Source organism: Esox lucius, chromosome 4 (assembly GCF_011004845.1).
Source record: "Esox lucius isolate fEsoLuc1 chromosome 4, fEsoLuc1.pri, whole genome shotgun sequence".
Classification (NCBI taxonomy): Eukaryota; Metazoa; Chordata; class Actinopteri; order Esociformes; family Esocidae; genus Esox; species Esox lucius.
In genome coordinates this window covers 13,950,916-13,975,722 of record NC_047572.1, presented here as the reverse complement: position 1 = coordinate 13,975,722, position 24,807 = coordinate 13,950,916, and the positions used below count along the sequence as shown (strand labels likewise).

The 24,807-nt window shown below is 43.1% G+C and overlaps 1 protein-coding gene across 1 annotated transcript; it reads left to right on the top strand.

Moving 5' to 3' along the window:
• The first annotated feature begins 991 nt into the window (after nucleotides 1-991).
• On the top strand, nucleotides 992-22,298 carry kctd12b (potassium channel tetramerisation domain containing 12b). Its single transcript, XM_034291881.1, has 2 exons — nucleotides 992-2,668; nucleotides 21,036-22,298. Exons 1-2 carry the CDS (start codon nucleotides 1,819-1,821, stop codon nucleotides 21,590-21,592), a joined length of 1,407 nt encoding a protein of 468 aa, XP_034147772.1. The 5' UTR covers nucleotides 992-1,818; the 3' UTR covers nucleotides 21,593-22,298.
• The last annotated feature ends 2,509 nt before the right edge of the window (nucleotides 22,299-24,807 follow it).

Here is a 24,807-nt window from a genome sequence, read left to right as displayed (position 1 = left end):
TTAATCTACAAATAAAATTTGAAACAGGATTCAAACATTACTAAGGTTGTTATGTGCATTAAAACTTAAAGACAGAAATAGCACCAACGTATTCACATAGAAAGGTGCGACAAATACGCACATACACACACACACAGGTTGTTTTAACGATGGACTGACCTAGAGGGCGAAGGACAGGACCAGTATTGGATCCACAGAGAGAGCTCTTGTGGGAAATCAGGGAACAGATTGGAGAGACAGAGAAAGATGACTCAGCCTCCCACTAACAATACCCTCCGCATTCTGTCGCCCCCAGTGACCACCCATACTGTCCTGTTCTATCTAAGTGGCTCTAACCAAGATACATTTAAGTGAAGTCATTAGTTTATTTTACGTTTCTTGATCTATTCAATCAAATATGTTACTACCGGCACGTGAATGGTGTGTGGGTCCTTATACAATGCAATTTTGGAAATTAAATGTCTTATTTGTTTATTATTTGTCGTGTGTTTATTATATATTTTTTAAGTATTTACTCTTAGGCATATGTAGCCTACGTGTCCTGGCCGTAGCTGTAGTTCTCCTAACTCTTCGCTAGGTGTCATAGCCATCCTCGGGTTTTATTATATGGACTTGAGTTTCTGAGTACAGCTACAATCTTAATTCTAAGGAATCAGAGTTGGTCATATTTTAACCCGTATTTCTTACTTATTTCTATTTAAATATGGTGTTAATAAAGGCATTGGAATGCACTTGACATCTCAATTTCTTTGCCACACGATAGAATATGAAATAACACCAAATGATCAATCATCTGCATAATTCCCTAACATAAAAAACGTATCAATCATAGCCATGCCTTTACCTTTGTTTCAAGCTGGAAGGGAAACTGTTAGTTTTGAATAATATTAACACTTACCCGGGGCGAAGATAATGCGCGTCACTGGCAGGTAGGTGGGGTTAACCGGGCTGAATATTTACGTTACGGGTTGCAGTAGAGCACTCCGGGATAGCATAAAGAGTGGCTGTTACTACGAGAGGAGAAACGAGACTGCGATGGCACGACCAGAAGTGTTTCTCTTCATGGCTTTAGCTAGCATTTCGTTTGAGAAACCTGCCTTGTTTATTTGCTATTCATGATCGTCACACCAACCTACGGCGACTCCTCCAACTATGGATTGTACTGAAGTTCTATATTGTGTGCATTTGCGTGAAGACAATCAAGAGAAATAAGAAAGCCGTCACGGACATTTGTGCGCTGTCACCCGGACTATTCTGCACATTAAGTGTCTCATTGAGACATTTATCAACGGATATTTACGCGAATTCTGTTTGACTGCAATATTTAGGAAAGGCTGTTGGTATACACTTGAACACTGTTTATTTTCCAAGTTATTTGCTGTGTGTTAGTTTTCAGACATGAAAATATAATTATAATAGATTATTCTATATCACCAATTTCGCTTGGGATTAATAAGGTTCGTTTTAAGGTTTGCTGTGCGACCTTATGAATAATGTGCTACTGCAGTTAAGTGCTTTTTAACGTTTGACAGCCCGTCGCCACAGACGCTACGCTAATCGCCCACAGGGCTTTAGAAATACCCATTTGCTAATTTTGACAACAGAACCCTAAATTTTGATGTTAAACGTGAATGTTATTCATTTGAACGTGAAGTTAACCTAGTGTGAGCATCTGTATAGTTGTAGTCTAGGCCATAACGTGGAATCATATCTGCCAATTTACTAGCAAGGTGACAGTAGGAGTCGGTTTGCAGCCTGTTAGCTGAGTTCTCTCAGTGACAGACAGACGGAACGACTAGAAGAATAGAAAAACCCGCCATGGCTCTGCCAGATAACACGCTGGGCATTCCTGTAGCGGAGGAAGCAGTGTTCCCAGAGATTATAGAGCTGAATGTGGGCGGTCAGGTGTATATCACCCGTTACTCCACCCTGGTCAGCGTACCAGACTCTCTTCTATGGGAGATGTTTAGCAGGAAATCCTCCAAAGGACTGGCCAGGGACACCAAGGGACGTTTCTTTGTGGACCGCGATGGTTTCCTCTTCCGGTATATTCTGGACTACATGAGGGATCAGCAGCTGGTGCTCCCGGATCACTTCCCTGAGAGGGGCCGTTTGCAGCGGGAGGCAGAGTTCTTCGTCCTCCCTGAGCTTGTCAAGATCCTGGCACCCAAAATCAGCAAGCAGAACTCGCTGGGCGACGAGGGGTGTCAGAGTGACCCTGAGGATTGCTCGCCGGGCATCGATGCGGGGCGCAACCTGTCATCGCTAGGCGCTGCCGCTGCTGCCTGCGCCAGTCTGGTGCCCGGCGGCGACGGTAAACGCTCGGGGTTCATCACCATTGGCTATCGCGGCTCCTACACGTTGGGGCGCGACACACAGACCGACGCGAAGTTCAGACGCGTGGCGAGGATCATGGTCTGTGGCAAGACGTCTCTGGCCAAGGAGGTGTTTGGAGAGACGCTAAATGACAGCCGTGACCCGGACCGACCCCCAGAGCGCTACACCTCTCGCTACTATCTCAAGTTCACGTTCCTGGAGCAGGCCTTCGACAAGCTGGCTGACGCCGGGTTCCACATGGTGGCGTGTAACTCCACAGGGACCTGCGCCTTCGCCCACGAGCAGACGGACGACAAGATCTGGACCAGCTACACTGAATATGTGTTCTACCGTGAGTGAGACCTTCATCTGCCCTGGTCCCCAGGCAACCCCTAGAGTCCCCAGCCTCCAGCCCCCTTTGTGTCCCCTGCCTCCCTGGATCCAGCCCTGGGTCCCCTGCCTCCTGAAACCCAGCGTCCAGCCCCTACCCCCTGGCTGATAGGCTCTGCTAGTTCCCAAGCCCTTGGCACTCAGCAGCCTAGGCCTCCAGGCTTCCCAACCTTCAGCCCCTAGTTGCAAGCCCCATTGGCTACCCTGCCTCTAACCAACCTTTCCAAATCTCTTTGAGCCACCGGCGCCTCTGGAGACCCTTCCAATCCAACTATATCTTGACCAGCGTCCTCTCAAGCCCCTGCATAGAGCCCCAGAGACCCGAGCACAGCCCCCCCCCCCTCCCCAAACCATCCTACAGAGAGACTGCCTCCACCTTTCATGTACTCTGCTGTACCCTTCTTCTGTATATAGTATCTGCCCTGGTGAAGCACAAAGCTGTGTGTTAAAGAGCTTATTGTGTTCAGTTCAGATCCATTTTGGTCTGTATTAACTGTGGAACTGAAGAAAACCGGTTGGAGGGGCCTATAGGTCAAGGCCTTGGAGTACTGTCTGGTTTTGTACCTACCCTCTACTGCTGCCTACCACAAGGAAGATTAGACTATTCTTTCTCCTGCTCTGAACTAAAAAAAAAAAAAAATAATTAAATAATTGGACATCACAGCAGCATAGAGGAATGAGTGAGAGTTGCCGGCCCTGCCCGGCTCAAGAAAAAGAGCAAAGTGTTACCTGAGATTTTTTTTGGTGAAATGTCTCTAGGAACAAGCTGTTGGGGAAGAGACTAACTTCTACAATACTTTCCCCCAATTATTGGAAAGAATATATTGCCTCGGCTTTAAGTAGGTCTCTGCTTGTAAAGACAACTTCCATATGTGATGCCATCTTGTCTCACAAAAAGCACATTCGACTCCTTATAAGAGTAACCAGGGCCAGTTATTTCTAAGGACTAATAGCATCCTCTCCTGCTGTTCATGTATGTCTGCAGAAGAAGCCATTTGTTTTCATTCTAAATGAGATATCTTAATGGTAGAAAAGCAAATTGCTAATCGTAATTGGCAGGGTTAAAAATAAAATAAGAAGATGGAAAAACTTATGTATTTGTGTGAAAGCTCAAATAAAACAATGGAGAGATTTTACTAGTTGTGTGTAATATATAATAAGGGGTTGTCTGAATTAGCGCCAGATGTTCCATATAGTGCCCTGCTTTCACCCAGAACCCTATTCAGGCACAACATGGTGAATATGATACTTGATAGTTTGTGTTTATTGATTGCGAAGTGGAACATTGAGTATTCTATTCGCCAGCGACTGGAGGCCTACAGTATTAAGAAAGAGAGATTTACATCAATGTTCACAAAACATTTTCATCCTTTCCTCTTCCTTTTTTGGTTTATTTCAACAGAAACATTTGACGTGGATACGATTGATAGTGTATGCTCACAAATTCTGAAATGGTGGTTTACAGTTATGAAGGTTAATCTTTAATTTCTTCTATGTATTTTGTGCTCTTTCGTACTATTTGGTTCAGTATTACAGTTCAAAGCTCTTGCATATCTGATTATTGCTCTTATTTACTGTAACGTGTTTACTCATGAGAAGGAGATAACGCCATAGCAAGTCAAGAGACAAAAAACGCAGTACAGTACAGGACTTCGGGTAGTCGGTGGTATTATAATGTGATATTTTTAGGATATGTTTTGGCACAGTCCCAAACGACTATGGCTATACACATTGTCACGACAGTCCGAACAGTTGTCTTTCAGGAGTTGCCTGTACTTGAACAAACAGTCAGTCTAACCACAGTGACAGGAGAGAGTGTGCTGGGGGTTAAAGGTTATGAAGGGTTAAGTGATTGAGTCTTTTTCAGGTATACCCTCAGGGCAGTCTGATAATAAAAACATCACAACTTTAATGTATCTCATTAGGTGAACTATAGCTCCGAATCATCAAGAACCAAGACATACTACCTGAAAAGGCACAACTCGTACCACTACAAAACAACAAACTACTAATATCACTAGTAAAAGCACAAAATATCCAGCCTAATAAAGTGTGTATCTTCTTGCCTCTGTGGTTTGGTAGATACTATGATACTCCAGTTAAAGTGTAAAGAACCCATTTTTAAAAGCCTGTTATGGATTCTAAATGGTTTCTTGGATGTCACTAGAGTTTAACTAGCACACCATGGACAGGAGGGGTTCCACATAGTAAACCTGTTTCAGTGTCAGTGTGTCAGTGTCAGAAGTCAAACATAGATCAAACAGCAATGAGGGAAAATCCTTGTATGTTTAAAAGTAGGTAAAAGGAAATGTCATTTGTTATATTTCTTTTCTATTGGATTGTACATCCATTATGTTTTTTAATTGACCTGCTTATGTTGGGTGAACTACTTCAGAACATAATCATTGTATCTTAAAAGTGTTAACAGTACATAAAAATCTTTCACAAATAAACCCTTTCATATGTTCATGTTTTTTCTGCAAGTTTATATTTCCGCCCTAAAGAACATTTATTTTCTTTCTGTAGCTGTTTCTTATGATCTTTTTTATTTCTCACTGTTTCTCTCTCATTTTGAAAGGCAGGCCAATGACAGAAAATAGTATTGTGAATAGAAACATTAGATAAGTGGCTTTATCTGTCAAAGCAGATTACACAACCTCTAATCTATCAATTAGACATGAGTCTACAGTAACAACTCCGTCACACACAAGACAGTAATTAGCATCGCTGTTGTTGACTGATCATCACGTTGAGTTAGCCCGGTTCAAGAGCTCTTTGTGCTTTTGCCCACTCTATTGCCATTGTCGATCCCAATCAATAAGGCGTTGTCGAGGGAGCAAAAACCGACCGGCACTCAGGCTTAGGTCAGGTGCTTTACAGGCTGAGAGTGGGTTCCTTCGTTCCAGCCAGACAGGCAGATGAATCTAGTATGGTGTTTGCCAAGATGATGGATGCTTTTTTTACAGTAGTTCTTCACCCAGATACGGTGAATAGCAGACATTTGGCATGAATAAAAACCGTACGAATATAGTCAATGCATGAACCATGACATCTGGATGCCAAGGCAGGTGTCTAGTCCTAAATGTTTAGCATTTCTATGGCATCAGAGGGTTTACATGTTTTAGTTTTCTTATGAGAGCCCAATTTATAGAGAATTAGCTTCCTGGCCACCCACAAAGACACACGCACACAAACACACGCACTTAATTCCTTACCACCATAGCATGTTAGCCAGTGCCGGCTCTTCCTCTTTTAGATTTATCTATATTTGTCTTGCTGCTTTGGAATGCATGATGGCATTGAAATCCTGGGAGAGTAGAGTGCGTTTTGACAGTGCAAGGAATGTTTTCCCAGCCCATCCAAACTTAGTCTGGAGGTAGCGTGAGTGTGGATTTTGTCCCCTCGGCAGTGACGCCGACGGGGGGGGGGGCAACAACCGTGAACGTTGTCCCTAGCCCAGGCCTGAGGGGGCCCATTTGGTTGGTTTAAATATTATTATTAATTAGTCAGTCAATGTTAGTATTTTGTACTGTTGAGAAAGTTACACAGTTATTTAACAGAAGAATTGCATTGATGAAGGGATTCATGTTTTTTCTCTTTGCTGTATTTTTTTATACAGCGTTGTGATTCAACCTTTTTCTGTAATAATGGTTTGTTCTACCAACAGCCAATCTGTGATACCCTAACACCTACAGCCAATCAGAGTGATACCCTAACATCAGCACCAACACAAGCTGCACTAGGTATGATTTTGTCAGTAAAAAATAAAACAGTTCAGTTCAGTTCAGTGCCAGTGGAATGTCAATTTATAATTTTTTGAGCATGCTGCTACTTCCAGCAATCCCATTCCAGCCAATAGCCTTCTGCAAGTCATGCTTTCCGCCTTGGCTTATTTTGTGAATGTGCATTTTACTCGGATGATATATATATATAGCGTAACTAAGCTATAGGGAGTGGAGCTCGCTTACTTTAAGAATCTATAATGGCAGCTAGAGACCAGGACGACAAACTGTCAATTCCTCCCTTGTCTACCACAGCACACACTACGGAAATCATAAAGAAGCAAAAAAAGACTTAGACCAACTGTCTATAGCTAGCTACCAGGAACCCTAAGCTAACGTTAGCAAGGCTAAAACCTTTAAATCTGAGTTTGCGCTTTTTTTGGAACAGGTGATTCTTTTTTTCATATTTGTATTCAGAACATCATTCTCTATCAGCATTGGTGCGGAACCACTTTCTGACCAGTGAGAAATTGCAAATGCTGTAATTGATTTTCTGCTGAAAACATCTTACCAATTTGCTCAGACTTAACCAAAATAAATGGGTCTAACTAAGGTAACTATCTGTCTAAAACATTGCCACCATGCAACCAAAACTAGGAGCACAGATATGGCGGACAAATCTAAAAGAGAACGTCAAAATACGTGTAGCAGTTCAATCAATCAAATGTATTTATAAATCCTGTTTTACAGGGCTTTATAAATCAGCAGTTGTCACAAAGTGCTTTTATAAAACACCCTTTTACAAGTAAGTTAAGTAATACCTGATTGTGATTGAAAAAGATGTGCCATAATAAATGACCTGTGTTGAAAACAAAGAGATTTGAATGTTGCCTAGTTATGAATTAAAACATTAAACAGTAAAACATTTATGACCTGTTATTGGACAGTAATATCATTACTATTTATTTATTTTTGACCCGTGGTTTGGATCCTAAATGTAAAATTCTGTCCTGGACCGTGGGATTCCTGTCAGCGTCCCTGCCCTCGGTCAGTGACTGTGCACATAAACAGCCTAAAATGCCGCAGAGGGCCATTAGATCGGAGACGCAGGAGTACATAGAGGGAATTTCATACACTGGTATCCTCGTCTACAGGGCTGAATCTCTTTGGCTACGAGCCAGATGCGCTACGTCTGATTGTATCAGGGATGTTTTTAAATAAACATATTTTCTCTCTCTGGACATGCGTTGGAGCCTACCCTATATGTGTTTGTATGGCAATACAGTAAGGTCATGTGAGCATTCACAGCACAGAACAGGGAACCTTTGCAATTCCGATTCATCTGGGTGATTTTGCAGCACCGGTTCATCTTCCTGCCATTGCTGTTTTTGGATTTCACGCCGTTTCTAAGTCTTCACTTGGTCCTGACTGTTCGTGTGAGATGGGGAATTCTAGAGGGTTCTAATGCAGTCATTCCCAAACCTTTTCGGGTGACTGTAACACAATTGAACTTTGCTCTTCCCGAAGAAACCCTGACGTCCCCATAAAGTGCATTTTAACTGTAAGCCTATGGTTTGATAATTCTCCTTAAATACCCCTGTGGAGAGGCCAAGTACCCCCAGAGGTGCTGGTACCCCTGGTTTGGGAACCACTGCTCTAAACTGTTCTAGAGTGCACTGAATTGTTCTAAAGTATTGCTTCTAAAAAAAAATTGCCTCAAGGAAGCTATTTGACTGTGCATAGTGTGTAGAATGTAGACCTCAGCCTTGAAATTCCCTGAACCAGAACAGGCTGGTCCCATACATCTTCAAGACAGCATGCCTTCAGCAGTCATCTTCAATCTCTCTGTGTCTGCATGACAAACCACTCTGTATTATCTATAGAGTGCCCATATATAAACTCTTAGAATAAAGGCCTCCAAACCGGTTCTTTGTGGAGGGATAATATTCTACAGAGAACAGTGCCCTTTTTCAAGGCAATGGTTCCAGATCTTTAAACATCCTGTGAACCATTTTTGGAAGAAAGGGTTCTTTGATAATTTTTCACCAGACAAGAAGGATCCTGCACAGAACCTTGTATAAGATCCCCTACAATGCTTTATTGCAGGGAGATTTTCTGAATTATTCGTTTTCAAATGTTTGTGTTGCTTTTGCAAATTGTTTTTAAATCATTTTATTCTATTAAGATAAATCACAGTTTTCACATTTTTCTAAACGAATCCTGTTTTTGTAGTTGGATTTATTAAACCTGTTAGAGATATTTATTTATTTTCCAGTTAACATTGACATGTTAACAGTCTTGGTATACAATCTTCCCTAACCTAGCATTCTGAATGCAGAGTGCAGGTCAATAACAATTTCACTTATTGGAGATCCTAACGCTGGCTGCATTCCAACAGGAATTACACATCTCCTTGCAAGCCAGTATAATGTGACTTGCAGGCCTGATGATGCCTATAAACCAGGAGTTTCCCAAACCCTTGTGTTAGTATAACTGGTTCCTCAAAAAAGGCATTATGATATGTGAAGTATTGGAATAAAGAATTAAATGCTCCTTCCATGTAAGGCATCGTGCAGCTCATTTGGCCTCATGAATACAATGTTTGATCAAAGTAAACGTTTCGAAAACGTCCAAACAAAGAAGTAAAATTTTCTGAACAGAAAGTGTCAAGTGAATGGGACGTTTCTGAAACATAATCACGGGTACGAGCAGTTTCTGTTACAATTCGTTACATTTGCTAAGTCAGACTAATAATGTCTGTCGAACCATGAGCAGGAGAGGAAGATTAAAGGGTTTTCAGTAGGACCCTCCCTATAGGGTTCTGGATAAAAACCCGAGTCCCTGAGGCACGTGCACTGGGAAAGAGGGAGAACGAGAGGAAGCAAGAGAAGTCCAGAAGGGAGAGATGGAGCTGAAGAAAAACAGAGAACAGGAATAGCTCTGTTGTGTCTTCTAATCTCATCGTTCACTGATTCTCTTGTCTTATCGTTCGCTGAGCCTCCTATCCTGCCTCTAGCCTCCTGGTTAGCATAACCCTGGTATGCTCTCCGCGGTGCCTTGCTCTGAATTACCATGGCCGCTTCCCAAATGACAGCCTCTTACCCTCTACAGTCAATCTGAATAGCCCATCGGGCTGTGGTCAAACCTAATGTCCTGTATGGGGAATTCAGCCTTGTCCTCCAGGCCTGTTAACATACACAATGAGATTCCGGCTACGCGACGCGCGTCATGTGATGAATGCCCTCGGGATTAGGCTGGCGTACAGACGAGGGTCGGAGTCGCCCGTGTTCGTGGGTATGTGTGACAGCGTTAAGGCCACTCTGAGAGGCCCCATGTTTATTCATGAAGACAGCTATCTGCACTCTTCCTTTCTCATTTCGTGGGAAATACGATATGGATTCGTTCTGGCCCATTTGAAGTTAGCTCGGCTATGGCCCGGCGATGGGCTTGGCTGTGTATTATTGATGCTGTGTAAGGTGAAGTACAGCATATCAATATCTGGTGCTATTATTGTGGCAGAGCCCTGCAGACTAACCCAGACTCACGCAAGTATGCCCCTGGAAGCTAGCAAGCAGTCACACATGCAAGTACATGTGCGTGTACACACACACACACACACACACACACATACACAGATCAAGAGAACTAACGCACTCTCTTGATCTAATTGGTGGCTTATTTTCTGTCTCGTTCCTGTAATCTTTCTTCTGTTCTAGACCAGACCAGTTATAAATGCATTAGCAGGCTAATACACTGTTTGTTCTCTCTCTCTTCCCCCTTTCTCTCTTCAGTTGACAGCAAAACAAGTTGAATGCAGCTAATAAAGATGAGCACAGTAGATAACCTGAAAGCCAGTTTCAGCCAGTGTGTATGTTTGTGTTCGTGCATGCGTGCGTTCGCGGGGGCATGTGCATCTGTTTCTGTGTGTGTGTTTCTGTGTATGTGTGTGTGTTTCTGTGTGTGTGTTTCTGTGTATGTGTGTGTGTTTCTGTGTATGTGTGTGTATTTCTGTGTGTGTGTTTCTGTGTAGGTGTGATGACAGCTCCTCCTCCTCATATTACCCCAGTACAGCTGCTGAGGTGTGGGGCATGTTTGTCCCATTGTCTACTGGGTTATTTATATCAGTGTAGGCACGGCGCCAGTCAACCTTACGGTGTGGCTCCCTGGTACCCTACGCACAGTGGCACAAACAACCGCACACGATCTTTCTAATTCTCTCGCCGCTGTTTCCTCGCACTCCTCTGTAGTAGTCGGTCAGGGGTTTCTGAGCCGTCACAATGCATTTTGGTCTTGTAAAACACGGGGGACAGACATGCAGAAAACCACGGGGGACAGTCGCTGGGTTTACACACGACTGGAGAGAGGTCTCGCTCACCTCAAGAAACCCTCACCGACACACGGAGAGCGCTACCTAAACACCAGTAAGACTGTCCTTGTGGTCCAATGACAGCAGATGTTAGAAAGCAGAGTCTATCAGGAGCAACAGTAACAGCCATTCAGATGTGCTTGCATCTCCCTCTTTTTCTTTTCGTTCTGTTCTCTCTCTTTTTCTCCCAACCCCTTCCTTCTCTCAAATAGTAGCTGAGGCCAGGAAAGCAACCCATTACTGCTACAAAGAATAAAGGCTTAATTACAGGATAGCCATTAGTGCAGTGATTACACAGCCTAGAGACACAAGACAGACTTGCCACAAAAATCCACCGGCTGGGACGGAGCGGCAGACAGTAGGGCAGTGTCATTTACGGTGAGAGAGAGAGCGAGATAGAGAGAAGAGGGTAAACGTGAGATACCGTGAACCGTATTCCACTCCAATAGTGACCATGCAGGTTTAAAAAGAGGTTTATGAGAGATAGGAATAGATAGGAATAGAGAATACACATAAATGCAAAAGAGAGAATAAAATAGTAAGAATATGAACAGAATTGATAACATACAACATTATTTAATGGTACCAAGTCAATGTACAGGGGTACAAAGTAGTTGATGTTTATAGGTGGGGGGTCAGATGACTAAGAAACAGGAAAGGAAATAAACCGTAACACCAGCGTGCGCGTTGATTGTTAATTTGTGTGTTTGAGTTATGTGTGAAGGAGTGTGTGTGTGCGTGTTTTTATGTGTGCGTGTGTGTGTTTGTATGTGTGTGTGTGTGTGTGTGTGTGTGTGTTTACGTCTGTGTACAGCCTGTACTACAAGGGCTTGTTGCACTATGACTTAATGGATATCGAGGCATCATTTTCGCTAGTGGGTAGAAGCTGTACAGGGATCCTGTTGATTCTTGCCCTGCTTGTCTCCCCACAATGCCATAGTGTAGAGAACAATGTATCACCAGGCTGGTTGGGGTCTATAACTGTGTTTATGGCCTTCCTCTGACAACAGCCAGCCTAGAGGTCCTGGATAACTGGGAACTGGGCCCAGAAGAACTCCCTCTAAAACACCTCACGGTCTTAGCACACTGCGTTGCCATACTAAGGAATGACGCAGCCTGTCAAACTGAACGGTGCCGCTGTAGAACATTTTGAGGATCTGACAGTCTCTACGGGTCTTTGTCCTGCCGTGGGTAGAGGCTGTTGTCCTGGCATCACACTGCCAGGCTTCTGATTCGCTGTCAGCTGTCCAATCATCACACGCAGACAGCAGACATTTGTACGTTTAATAGGAACAGTGGTTTCTCTTTCTATAAAGTTCTGCATTATACAGCTGTGTTATTCTGTACTGTAATATACTCACCTATTGCCATTCATCCAAAGTGACCTGCAGTCATTCGTGCATACATTTCAGCCGTACATATTAATCTTGGCATTGTATTCATGAGTGCAACGCTGTTCATTTACATTCAAGTCGTTTCAGCAGACGCTTTTATCCGGAGCCACTTACCGCAATGAGTGCAGCAATTTTTTTTGGTACTTATCCCCCGTGGGAATGAATCCCATGGCCACACAAAACCCATCGACCAACTGAGCCTCAGTGTCTCAGGAGGGCAGCACAGCAAGGCCATCTGGAGATAGTGGCTCTAATCTGTCTGCTAATTATCAGTAAGCTGTGTACGTGGAGACCTCCTCTGCCCTGCATTCGCTGACCTGCCATGCTGACTGCACTCTGCCTTCATTGGTTTGCTGGTCAGCTCCTCTTATTGGCTCTCCTCTCCCACCCAAGCTGTAATTGGCTCTCCTCTCCCACCCTACCTCTTACTGGCTCTCCTCATTTTTGTAGGGCGGTGTGCAACATGGCCGGCCTATCCTCAGTTGCAAGGCCGTCCTGACCGAGTCAGTACTTTGTGAGGGTTTCTCTTACTTTTAAGACACTGAGGTCAGGCATTAATTCACTGTGCACCCACATTTCTGGACAAGGTAGCATTTGAATTTGCTCTGTTTTTGTGTGTGTGTACTTTCTGGTGGATCAACTCATTCTCTTTCGGTTTACTCCTGATTTGTATGGGTCTGTGTTTCTTCCCTGGGTTTCTGTGGGGTCTGTAAGTGAAACAGAGCCCCAAAACCAGCTGGCTTGCGAGGCACTTCACAAGGTTCATCTCTCGGTAGATGAGGGCTTTGTAATGGAGGCTTTCAGTGGGTGTGGTATTTAACATCCCCTCTCTGGGTGTTGATAATTACTTGGTATAGTCCTAAAGCGGCTCTGCATACATTATTTGGGGTTTTTCATTGTACTCAGGTACTTATGAAAGTTTTGTGTGCTAGGCTGATGTGGATGTTTGTCCTATTCTGTGAATTCTTGGTAGGTAAGTGGATCCCAATCCTTGCAAACATTCAGGACAAGGGGTCTATAACTGATTGGAGTATTTTAAGACAGATCTTGATTGGGATGTTGAGCTTTTATTTCATTTCACCTCTCCATCTCTGTCTCTCTCTGTCTGTCTCTTTGTCTGTCTTCCTGCCTGCCTGTCTTTTGTCCTGTCTTTTGTCCTGTCTGTCTGTCTGCCTGTCTCTGTCTGCCTTGTCATACATTAGCATTCTTTCCCCCCTCCTCTCCGGCATATCTCCTACACTCATTCTCAGTATGGCATGAGGACTGACAGTTTTGTAATGGCTTCGAGGGTTGCCACTGCATTTCAAGGGTTCGTGAGATAGGGAGTGTTCCTAGTGATGCTTCAGTATGCAAAATCACACAGACACTCAATATTGGCATAGCCAATCTCATTTTGATTATACCAACAAATGGCCCCAGTCATCAGGGTGCAGAGTGGAATGAAACATGGATAGATGGAAGGATTGTGAAGCATGTTCTGATGGTCATAGCTGTCCAGTTCACATGACATACAGCATGTTTAGAGGTAAAACACAGTGCTGCTGTGGAATGTGAAACCAGTGTGCAGGCCAGTCTCCCTTTAGAGTAATCAGGTTATAACCACATGGAGAAATACGGCTCTAACATGGTGGCACTTTCATTTATTTAACTGTAACCCCCTTCCTTATTCTGGCGTCCCAAACAGTCACATGCAGTTAATCCGGTCAGCGTCCTGCTTACTTTGTCTAAATGTATGAATCAACATATCCACTCTCCATACGTGGATATAATAATACAATACTGAATAATGAATACCCTGTGAATACACTGTGAATACCTGGACATCAAGAACAGGCAGACCCAGACATATACAATGGCAGTTGTAAAGATAATAGAGGGTTCATAGAAATGTCCATGTGCTGGCTGAGGTGGATATTAATGGATGTGAGGTGCTAAGCCCTGGAAATGCGGTTGCATACACACACACACACACACACACACACACACAAACACGCACACACACAAACACACTATATAGCAGACATTAGCTGAGGTGCTAAGCTTTGGCCATGGTCACACATTAGAGCTGCTAATGGCTTTGATGGTGGGAAAACAGTGAAGTGTCATAACGAGCAGATGGGCGAGAGGGAGAACGAACAAACAAACAAAAAAAGTAAAAAAGAAATGAGGAGAAAATAAAGACAGCAAGATTTGGGAGAAGAGACACAATGGAGAAGGATGAAAACAGAGAGAGGCGAATACAGGCAGAAAGAAAGAGAGAGGAATTAAATACAGAAACAGACATGTAGGAAGAAAGAGGGTGGCAGTGCTTCTGTGTTCCACTGTGGAGAGATGGATGGATGGAGGACTTGGTCTTTCCCTCCCTAAGCCTTTACAGTGGAGAGATGGATGGATGGGGGACTTGGTCTTTCCCTCCCTAAGCCTTTACAGTGCAGAGATGGATGGATGGGGGACTTGGTCTTTCCCTCCCTAAGCCTTTACAGTGGAGAGATGGATGGATGGGGGACTTGGTCTTTCCCTCCCTAAGCCTTTACAGTGGAGAGATGGATGGATGGGGGACTTGGTCTTTCCCTCCCTAAGCCTTTACAGTGGAGAGATGGATGGATGGGGGACTTGGTCTTTCCCTCCCTAAGCCTTTACAGTGGAGAGATGGATGGATGGGGGACTTGGTCTTTCCCTCCCTAAGCCTTTACAGTGGAGAGATGGATGGATGGAGGACTTGGTCTTTCCCTCCCTAAGCCTTTACAGTGCAGAGATGGATGGATGGAGGACTTGGTCTTTCCCTCCCTAAGCCTTTATAGTGGAGAGATGAAGCTGCCCATCCCCCTGTGGATAATTCCTGTGAAACTCATAAGCCAACACACACCCACATCACCCCCCTGCCCACACACACACACACACACATCCACACACACGTACTGGAATCACAGAACTATTATGAACATACACGCTCACTGTATGTTTACTGTATGAACATAAAGACATGTTACAAGATGGCTGGAAAATGTACACCCGCATTCATAAAGCACACACCCACACACACACACACACACACACACACACGCACACACACAGAAACTAACACAGGCACACACACACACAAACTCACCCCCCCCCCCACACACACACACACACACACACACAGACTCAGACACACATACAACGAGGCAGTGTGGAATGTGGAACACGTTTCTTTCACATTTAGCCCTCTAATATATTCATGACCATTCCAGTATTCCCCAACACAGTGACAGTACATGTACTATTCTCTCTCTATCCAGACTCCATCTTTCCGTGTCTGTCTCTCTGTCACAATCTAGGTCTACAGTTCTCTCTTTCACACACACACAGAGAGAGCGAATCTGGAGAATATTCTATACCGCCTCCTCTGTTTTACACAAGCTGCTTTTTGCTGTAAAGCTCTCTTTCCCTCTCTTTCCCTTTCATTCTGTTTCCCTCTCACTCTTTCTCTCTCATTCTCTCTCATTCTCTTTCACTCTCACTCTTTCTCTCTCTTTCCCTCTCATTCTCTTTCACTCTCTCACTCTTTCTCTCCCTATCTCTCTCATTCTCTCTAAAGCTGTTACGTAAGCCTGGTTACCCTGATGATCAACCCTGCTGGGAGAAAGGGACACTATATGTGTGTGTTTGTGTGTGTGTGGGGGGGTTATTAGGTATGAACCTATAAACAATGTAGGTGTGTGTGTGTGTTGTGAGTTAGTAAGGCAGTGTAAGAGATGACAGTCCCTGGGTTCATACAACACACTGTGTTTGCTTTGGGATGTGTGTGTATGTGGGCATGCAACAACATCTCATAGTCTCACTTAATCTCTGAATAGGAGTGGGGTGGGTGAATAAAGTTGTGTCCTGTTGCGTATGCAATAGTATGCATGCAGTATGCATGATGTCCATATGCAGGAGAAGTTGAGGTATGTCTGATTCATTGTACAGCTATAGATTAAGATTGTTTATGCCTGCTCTACATGTATAGATTAACTTAATATGCAGTATGTCTGCTATGCATCTAATGATTAATGTATGTCTACTATAGGTCTATATCATAGCACCCTGCTTTCCTCTTCTGGCATGTCTATAAAGATAAGGGGAAAGGGATAGTTGTCAGTTTTTAAACAAGGGCTAATCTATTGCTTCTGCATTTAAAACAACATCTCTGAATTGGAGATGTGCAGTGAGCTGTCACAGTGAGTGCCCTAGGAGCAGTTTGGGTTAACTATCTTTTTTAATCAAGGAATTACAGATGTTTCGCTTCTCCAGACTTACGGCATCAGGGCAGATGCTGTAACCGCTAAGCTACCTTTCACAGGGTTTGGTTCTGGTTGTTCCTTGGATGCTGTTGATGCTGAGGCCAGTCTCCAGGGCAGTGATGGGGACATTGCACTGAGAATTGTAGGGAATCACTGTGCCATCTTAATCAGTGTGAAATATGAAACATATAGAAATACATTTTGGGCAACTTTCCGGAGCTAGTATACCGTAACTGAAAGTAACTAGCATGAGCGGAGAAATGGGTAGTGCTGGTTTCAATGTTAACAGTTTTTGCTGCAATTCACCTACCTTCCATGTGGAAAATACGTCCCACATATTGCTCCTTTAATGGTTATTGCAACCCTAACTGCAGGCATCCAGGCCGATTCCCAATATGTGAGCTGGCTTAACCTGGCAGTTGAGTGTGTGTGTGTGTGTGTGTGGGTGCGTGTGAGAGAATGCAGGGCGTATCGCCCGTGTGATTGTTGTTATAGTGACAAGAATGGGGAACACGCATTGCTGTCAACATCCAGTTACCACATTGCTTTTAACTCTGCGCATTTATTATCTGCTGATTTTTCCCTGCTGCGTTCTCCTCTACTCGGCGGCGTCTCCAGGTGTTTGTCTTGGTCCCCGGTGCCAACAGGATCTCATATCTACTCCCTGGTGAGAAGCTTCCTCTCTCAGCCAAGCAGCTGCGCCGTGGCGCTGCTCACGCACTTTGATAAAGCCTGACAATAAAGGCTGAATGTCATCATGTATTCTCTCTGTAGTTTCTCCTATACGCTCAATCATTGTTATCCCACCTGAGACCAGAACTGACTGATTTGCACTATCGCTAGCAGTCTTTTTATTCAACCCACTCTTCTCTCCCTGTCCACCTCTCTCTCTTTCTCTCTCTGCCATTCTCTTTGTGCATGTTCTGGGATGGACTGAATAAAAGGATACATCTCAGCATGTAGCCGGTTGGAAAGTGGTTTAATGTACAGATCACATTGAGTATTCACAGTGTTCAGTCAGGATGTTCAGCCGAAACAAAGGTGAACCCAGCAATCTTGGTCTGTTCCTGTTCAGCATTTATAGAGGATTTGGAAGGTATTTAGATCCCTTAGCTTTGTCTAGGTTTTGGTCATTATAGGGTTTTGGGTGTAGATTGATGAGGGGAAAAAAACGACTGAATCCATTTTAAAATGGAGAAAGTGAAGAAAGTGAAGGGGTTTGAATGCTATCCTAATGCACTGTACATTAACCAGATTGTTTTATTGTTGTTTCCTGTAGAATGTTGTATCTCCCTTTATAATGCTGATGATGTTAGGTGCCATTGCCCTCGAGGCGGTTGAGGCACTTTAAAAACCTGAATCTGACTTTACCATCCTGCAGAAAGCCGTTGTTGACCTGAAAACTGTACTTTTGTATTCCAAATCTCTGTTGATTTTGTTTTGTAAGTATATTTACTGTGAGTGAGGCCCACAATGAGGATTAGAAATATACAGTATGGGACACTGAATGGAATTCAAGTCGTCTTTTAAAAAACGCTTGATGAGTTAACTAGGAAGAGAATGAAACGGAAATAGGTCAAATGTAGATGATTCAGTTCTAAATCCTACCAGTAGACTCCGGTGACTGAATGCATCTGCCACTAAAATCACTCCATGCAGTTTATCATAGGCCACTTAGCTTTATCACTGGTGACAAATCAATTTAGCACATATCATTTCATTGTACATCAGAGAGTAGACTGACCCACGCTGGTATGCATAGTTTCAACCAATGTTTGCACTTATTAATGAATTATATACAGCCATTGATTCTTGAAGAGTATAACCTATGTATACCTCATAGGAGTACTTCAGCCCACCTGCTCAGCAAATTTTATTTACAACCATCATTGACCTCCTTTACCCTTCAGTAAAAAAAAGATTTGCAGCCTATGCTTTATTGGTATCTGTAACCACCATTTTTCAAGATCATTTTTCTTTGTGGTGGGTACTAATGTTCCCATACAGACATGGAACCGAAGCATGTTAGTATGGAAGTATCTGTCTATTCAAAAGTCATTCTGTACAACTGAAATAAAGGATTGAATTTCTTCATTTACCACACAAATCTTCTATCAATTGAAATAATGTTCTTTATTTGAACATCTTCATTTACCACACATCTACTATGAATTAAAATAACGATCATTACATGAAAATCATGTTTACGGATGAAAGGTACGAAATAAAAACAGACATGAAACACAAAAAAGTACACAGGTAAAAAGTAATAGAAGCACAGGATCATTCATTACATTCTCAGGTTAACACATGTACCAAAATACTTAGTTACGTGTTTAATGAATGTTGGAACAAAATTCCAAGCTGCTATCTCTCGGAATGGAAGCACTTTATACCCCGGTCCAAAAGCTAGGGGCCTATACTTGTCATTTAGCGTGTTTGTGCGTGTGTGTTATGTCCAGGGATATTTGTTCCCCCTTCTTCCTCAATCGTTTTTGCAAATGTCACTAGGGGGATTCCTGGCTTTTTCCAATAACCTTCCAGTGATTCTTATTACCCTGTTCAATGGGTTCTGACTTCTGTTCCCTGAAGCCCCAAACCATCTCACAGTATTAAAGGCTAAGTTGGATTCTATAAATTACTTGTAAAATGCTTGGAGGATTGATTTGTGCACATTAAACTTCCTCCATTTCCGCAGGAACAACAGGCATTGTTGACTTTTTCAGGGAATGTGCTCTGAGTTTCTTTTAAAGGAGAGCTTGTCGTCAGTGGTTTGTTGTAGGTATTTATATTCCTCCACTCATAGACCTGTCCAACCATTTCCACCACTGGGATGGTAGGTTTGGCTCTTTTCAGGTCAAAAACCCAATGTTTTGTTTTGGTTGCCTTGAGGTCCAGAAAGTTCTGGCTGTACGACAACTGCCCTCTGAGCTGCTTGCTTTGTCCAACGGATTACTTAATGAACGTCATCAATATCTGAGCACCTATAGTCATTGGTGCTCATAACATCCCACAAAGCGTTGCGGTGATCCTGTAAAGATCATTTCAAAAGAGCTGCAGTTGATTCTGACAAGCTGTTGTATATCTGTCAGAAGGACAGGACCCAGAAAATCAGATCGCCTTTCATGTTCTAGAGCTTTTGACTTGTTAAGTGGCACTGGACTGAGATAAAGGCACATGGAGAAATGCACCAATGCCAACCTGACTATGTGTTGATGATTCTTCAAGTAGTTGTTCGCACATTGCAGTAGGGACGGGACTGCGTCATCAACACCCATGGGCTGCATAAAAGCAAACTGGGTTGGGTCTGTACAGGAGCATACCTCCTTTAGTAGCGAAGGGAGAACCAGACTTTTAAACCTCGTCATCACTGAAGATGTTGAATAGTGAGCGTTGCAGGTGGGGCTGATTTTGTAAAGCACTGGTCTTATGGTGGAGGATTTTCATACTTGGTGTGGAATGTGCTGAAAGAGATCAGTTAGAGAGGTAAAAGAAAATAACTGACTGTACCTCTTACAAGACCACTAATGTTGCCTGTTCCAGATGTATTTTGCTGATTTGTCGCAGTTGTGCAATATGTTGTTTTTATGTGTATTATCTGTGAGTAGAATCACTATCTAAACACAGTTAACAATGAAATTCCAGGAATGAATGCGAGTTGTTTTAATGAGATGGGAAACATATCTGCACATACGTGATATAATACACCATTCTCAAAGACTCATTTTGGCTTCACAGCTGCACTTTTGACCACCTTTCAGACTGACCAAGAAGCACAGAAAAAGTCTTTAATTGAAAATAATTGTCAGGGACAGTGCTTATATTTGTTATATTTGTTAATATATATATAATATATATATATAAATGTATCAAACACGTTGTTACAATCCATATCACTTTCTCCATATCATGTGGTAGGCTAATGAAATGTATATATTTTTTTTTGCCAAAGATATTATCGATTTAGGCCTACTTTGGTGTAGTAATTGACACAGGGCGTAATCCCAGTAAAAAAGATTACTCTACTGTTATTTACTGTACTGACAAGACATTATTTCATTTGGGCGAGACCATTTCCAGTATTGCTTCCACTCTCTAGAATGAAGCTTGCTTGATGTGATAGCAGGGTCTTGATGGCTTGTCTTCACATTTTATTCTTGTGCTTTTCTCTTGTCATTTTAGCCCAAAGCCCCATGTACTCTCCAGTTAGTGGTGTGCAGCTAACTATCAGATAATATGTAGGTCTTGCTTCTTCATTGCAATCCCCAGGAGGTGATCTAATTAGATATATCTGCATTACCTTTTTTTTGCACCTTTGGTATAGAATGATTTGTAGAGCTTGTGGGCAATTATAACTCTTGATTAATGCATTTTTTTCTTGGGTTCCTTGTTATATTCCTTGTTATATAATAATTTCTGTGTGCTGATTGTATTAGCATTCATTGATTGCATTACCTGAACAGTACATTGCGTAGATTCTTTCTCACCGCGGCATCCCCAAAAAAGGTTACAGAAATAATAGTCAAAAAGTATTAAAAAACATACGTAATCAGCCACTCTTCTTTCTCACATTCTCTCTCAGGTGGCCAATTGGACTTCCCCAAACCAGTGCCCTCTGACCTTCCAGACACTAGTCGCCATGCCGAACAGCCCATCGATGACACATGCCCCCCAACCACCACCATCAGCCGACCAGAAACCAACACCAATCCGGTCCTACAGAATTGCCCCGCCCTCGACCCTCTTCCTCCGACTCCTCCTCCTCCCACACCCCCACCCCCACTCCCAGCCAAACCTGACCTTCCTCCACCTCCTCTCCCTGTACCTTCCCAGAGTTCCCTTCCCTCCACCCTCTGCGCCTCCTTGTCCACCACCCTCCCACCCCCCTCTCTGTTCTCGCCTGACGGGAGCACCCAGAGGCCCACCACCCTGGCTTTGAGGACGCTGCCCCGTCCCTCCGTGGCCAAGGAGAACGGAGGACCCCCACCGGGCGTCGACGAGGAAGAGGACGAAAGGAAGGTGATGGAGGAAGATCTGAAGAAGTGCATTGAGGATTTCAGAAAGATAAAGCTTCCGAATGTTTTTCCCGACAAGAAGAGACACTGGCAGAGCGACCTGTTAAAGAAATATAACGCTTAGGAGCAATGATATGATGTTCCCATGGCAACCTAATGGACCCCACAATTGGATACTGTGCCAATTAGATGACAGTAATAAGCAGTGAATGGCATGTCAATGCTGGGCTGGCACTGGACTGGCACTGGACTGGCACTGGGGACATAAGAATCAAGGCTTGAATCAAACTGCATTACTATACTGAATGACAGTAGACCAACTTTCAAGGGATTTTATTGTCACAATAAATGCCATTGTTACATAAAAGTTAGTACTACTGTGGCTAGTTACCTACACTTACACACTCATGTTTACTTGAAGCCAGAACTGTGAGGACAGCATGATGACAGCGTAATGACTGTGTCAGGAGGAACATGGATGAACTATGTGTCTAGGCAGGTAAGAATGAACGTAACAACTGTAGATCACACGTCAGTAGATTCAGTTGATGTGTGATAAATCACATGGAAATACTCCTGATGTGGGACTGATATTCTTTCCAGTATGAGCAAAATATCCATATAGAGAATGCTAGTAGCATGAACCTTTCCCCCCCCCCTCAACCCCAAAAAAAGGATTCCACTTTTACCCTTGAAAATACTGAATCTCTACATTTTTCCTGGAATATATCTATTCTTTGGATTTGCTCTGTAGCAGGAATCTGGTTCATGGAAAATAACAGATTATTACCTCACTGATCAGGAAGGCAATAAAAAATTCATACATGTGATTCTTTTGGTTCATTTTGGTCAAGTGGTTCAACTTATTAATATTAACAGAAGCTTCAAAGGCTTGTTTAGTCCACCCCCACAGACGCACTTAAGCCCAGATGCGAGCACTAACACACACACACACACACACACACACACACACGGAGGAAGTAAAAAGCTTTCCCCATTTATTACACGCAATTTTGAGCCCAAGACGCAATTATGCTGAACATGATTGAATTCTAATTGTAGTGTGCTGATTCTATTAGAATTCCAAATGGGGAATTTTATGAGGAGGCCAAAGGGTTGATGAGCTAGGATGAGAACAGTTGATCTCGGTTAATAACAACTTCATGACCAATACAACCACGTACATATTATTTCCATCTGTGCTGTGGCATAGAAATCATCACTCAGCGATGTTTAATGACTCACAGCACGGCTTGTGTGTTTGCTTCTCTCTCGCTCGTTCCCTGTCTCTCTAAACTCAATTTTGTTTAATTTAATTCAAAGGGGATTTATTGGTACAGGAAACATTTGCTGACATTTCCAATGGATGTGGCAAATACAGACAAACTTAACAAAAATACGAATCAACTGAAGTTTATATACACTTAGAAACTCTGAACATTATATTCACATATGATAGAAGGATAAAGGCACCTTTAAATCTTATATCATTAGCTATGTAGGGTTTTGCATGACAGTGTATAAATAGGTACATTTGGGAAAAATGACATAAAACTTTTGGTTTACAATGTTGTTTGTTCTCCACTGCTGGTCGCCCCTTTCCCAAGGCAATGGTTCACATCTTGGTGCTGTGATATCACACTGAGGCCTAACGGATATGGGATGATACAAGCATATTTTCAAGTGTTTTGGTCAGTGGGAAATATATGTCTCTGATATACATTATGATACATTTGACAGGGGATTAGGAAGTTCACGTTTCTTTCCAACTAATTGTGTGGGCAGTGTGCACATAGAGAGGACCATGCTCACTGAGTCTCTACATAGTCAAGACCATGCTCACTGAGTCTCTACATAGTCAAGACCATGCTCACTGAGTCTCTACATAGTCAAGACCATGCTCACTGAGTCTCTACATAGTCAAGACCATGCTCACTGAGTCTCTACATAGTCAAGACCATGCTCACTGAGTCTCTACATAGTCAAGACCATGCTCACTGAGTCTCTACATAGTCAAGACCATGCTCACTGAGTCTCTACATAGTCAAGACCATGCTCACTGAGTCTCTACATAGTCAAGACCATGCTCACTGAGTCTCTACATAGTCAAGACCATGCTCACTGAGTCTCTACATAGTCAAGACCATGCTCACTGCGTCTCTACATAGTCAAGACCATGCTCACTGAGTCTCTACATAGTCAAGACCATGCTCGCTGAGTCTCTACATAGTCAAGACCATGCTCACTGAGTCTCTACATAGTCAAGACCATGCTCACTGCGTCTCTACATAGTCAAGACCATGCTCACTGCGTCTCTACATAGTCAAGACCATGCTCACTGCGTCTCTACATAATCAAGACCATGCTCACTGAGTCTCTACATAGTCAAGACCATGCTCACTGATTCTCTACATAGTAAAATTCATGCTCACTGAGTCTCTACATAGTCAAGACCATGCTCACTGCGTCTCTACATAGTCAAGACCATGCTCACTGAGTCTGTACATAGTAAAATTCAAGCTCACTGAGTCTCTACATAGTAAAAATAATGCTCACTGAGTCTCTACATAGTCAAGGTTCTCCTAAATTCCGGGTCTGTCACAGCGGTCAGGTATTTTGCCACTCGGTATTCTAAGGCATTCCAATTTCCTCCATTTTCCCTCTCCCTCCCTCGTTTCCTCCACCTCTATCTCCATTTTCCTTTCTCAAATTGTGAAGAGCAGAATGTTAATTTGAATAAACTGCATATTGTCAAGGCTGTCCTCCTGAGAAAATACTTTTAATTGTACCATCACAGCGGCCCTCTTTTCTGTGTTGTGTGTCCTCTGCCGGGGCCACTCCCTAATATGATCACTATGTTAAAGATTGCTTCTTGCCTTTAGTGGTCCTCTTCCTTTGTTACCGACAAACATCCATGATGGTCTGTGGTTTCATAACACTCATCCTCCCTCCCTCCACCCGTCCTATCTCTGACAAGGCTCATTACGGCAGCACAACCAGCTCTCTGTTCAATTCTGTTACCCTCAGACAAACAACTCCATCCAGTTCTGCAGTTTTTTTTGCCAACTGTGTGTATGTGTGTCTGTGAGAGTAGGTCGAAGTGACCTTCATCCCATGGTGCAGGATTGTACATCCTTATTCCCTGAAAAGAGCTGTTGTTTGGAAGACATACCTCAGCCAGCCAGAGGAATGCAGGCACTCATTTCAATGGAACCTGTTTTCGCAGGTCTTTTTCCAACCGTCCGACTGGACTGGTCTCGGGATAATGTTTGACACCTACAACCTCTTCAAAATGTGTTTTCATGGGACAGAGCTTGAAGAAATGTGTGGCAGGTTTAA

What these genes read in the sequence shown, in the direction of transcription:
- kctd12b (XM_034291881.1), top strand. Translation starts at nt 1,819, where the DNA reads ATGGCTCTGCCAGATAACACGCTGGGCATTCCTGTAGCGGAGGAAGCA. An exon ending in CACTGAATATGTGTTCTACC is followed by an intron (nt 2,669 to 21,035) that starts GTGAGTGAGACC and finishes ATTCTCTCTCAG; the next exon opens with GTGGCCAATTGGACTTCCCC.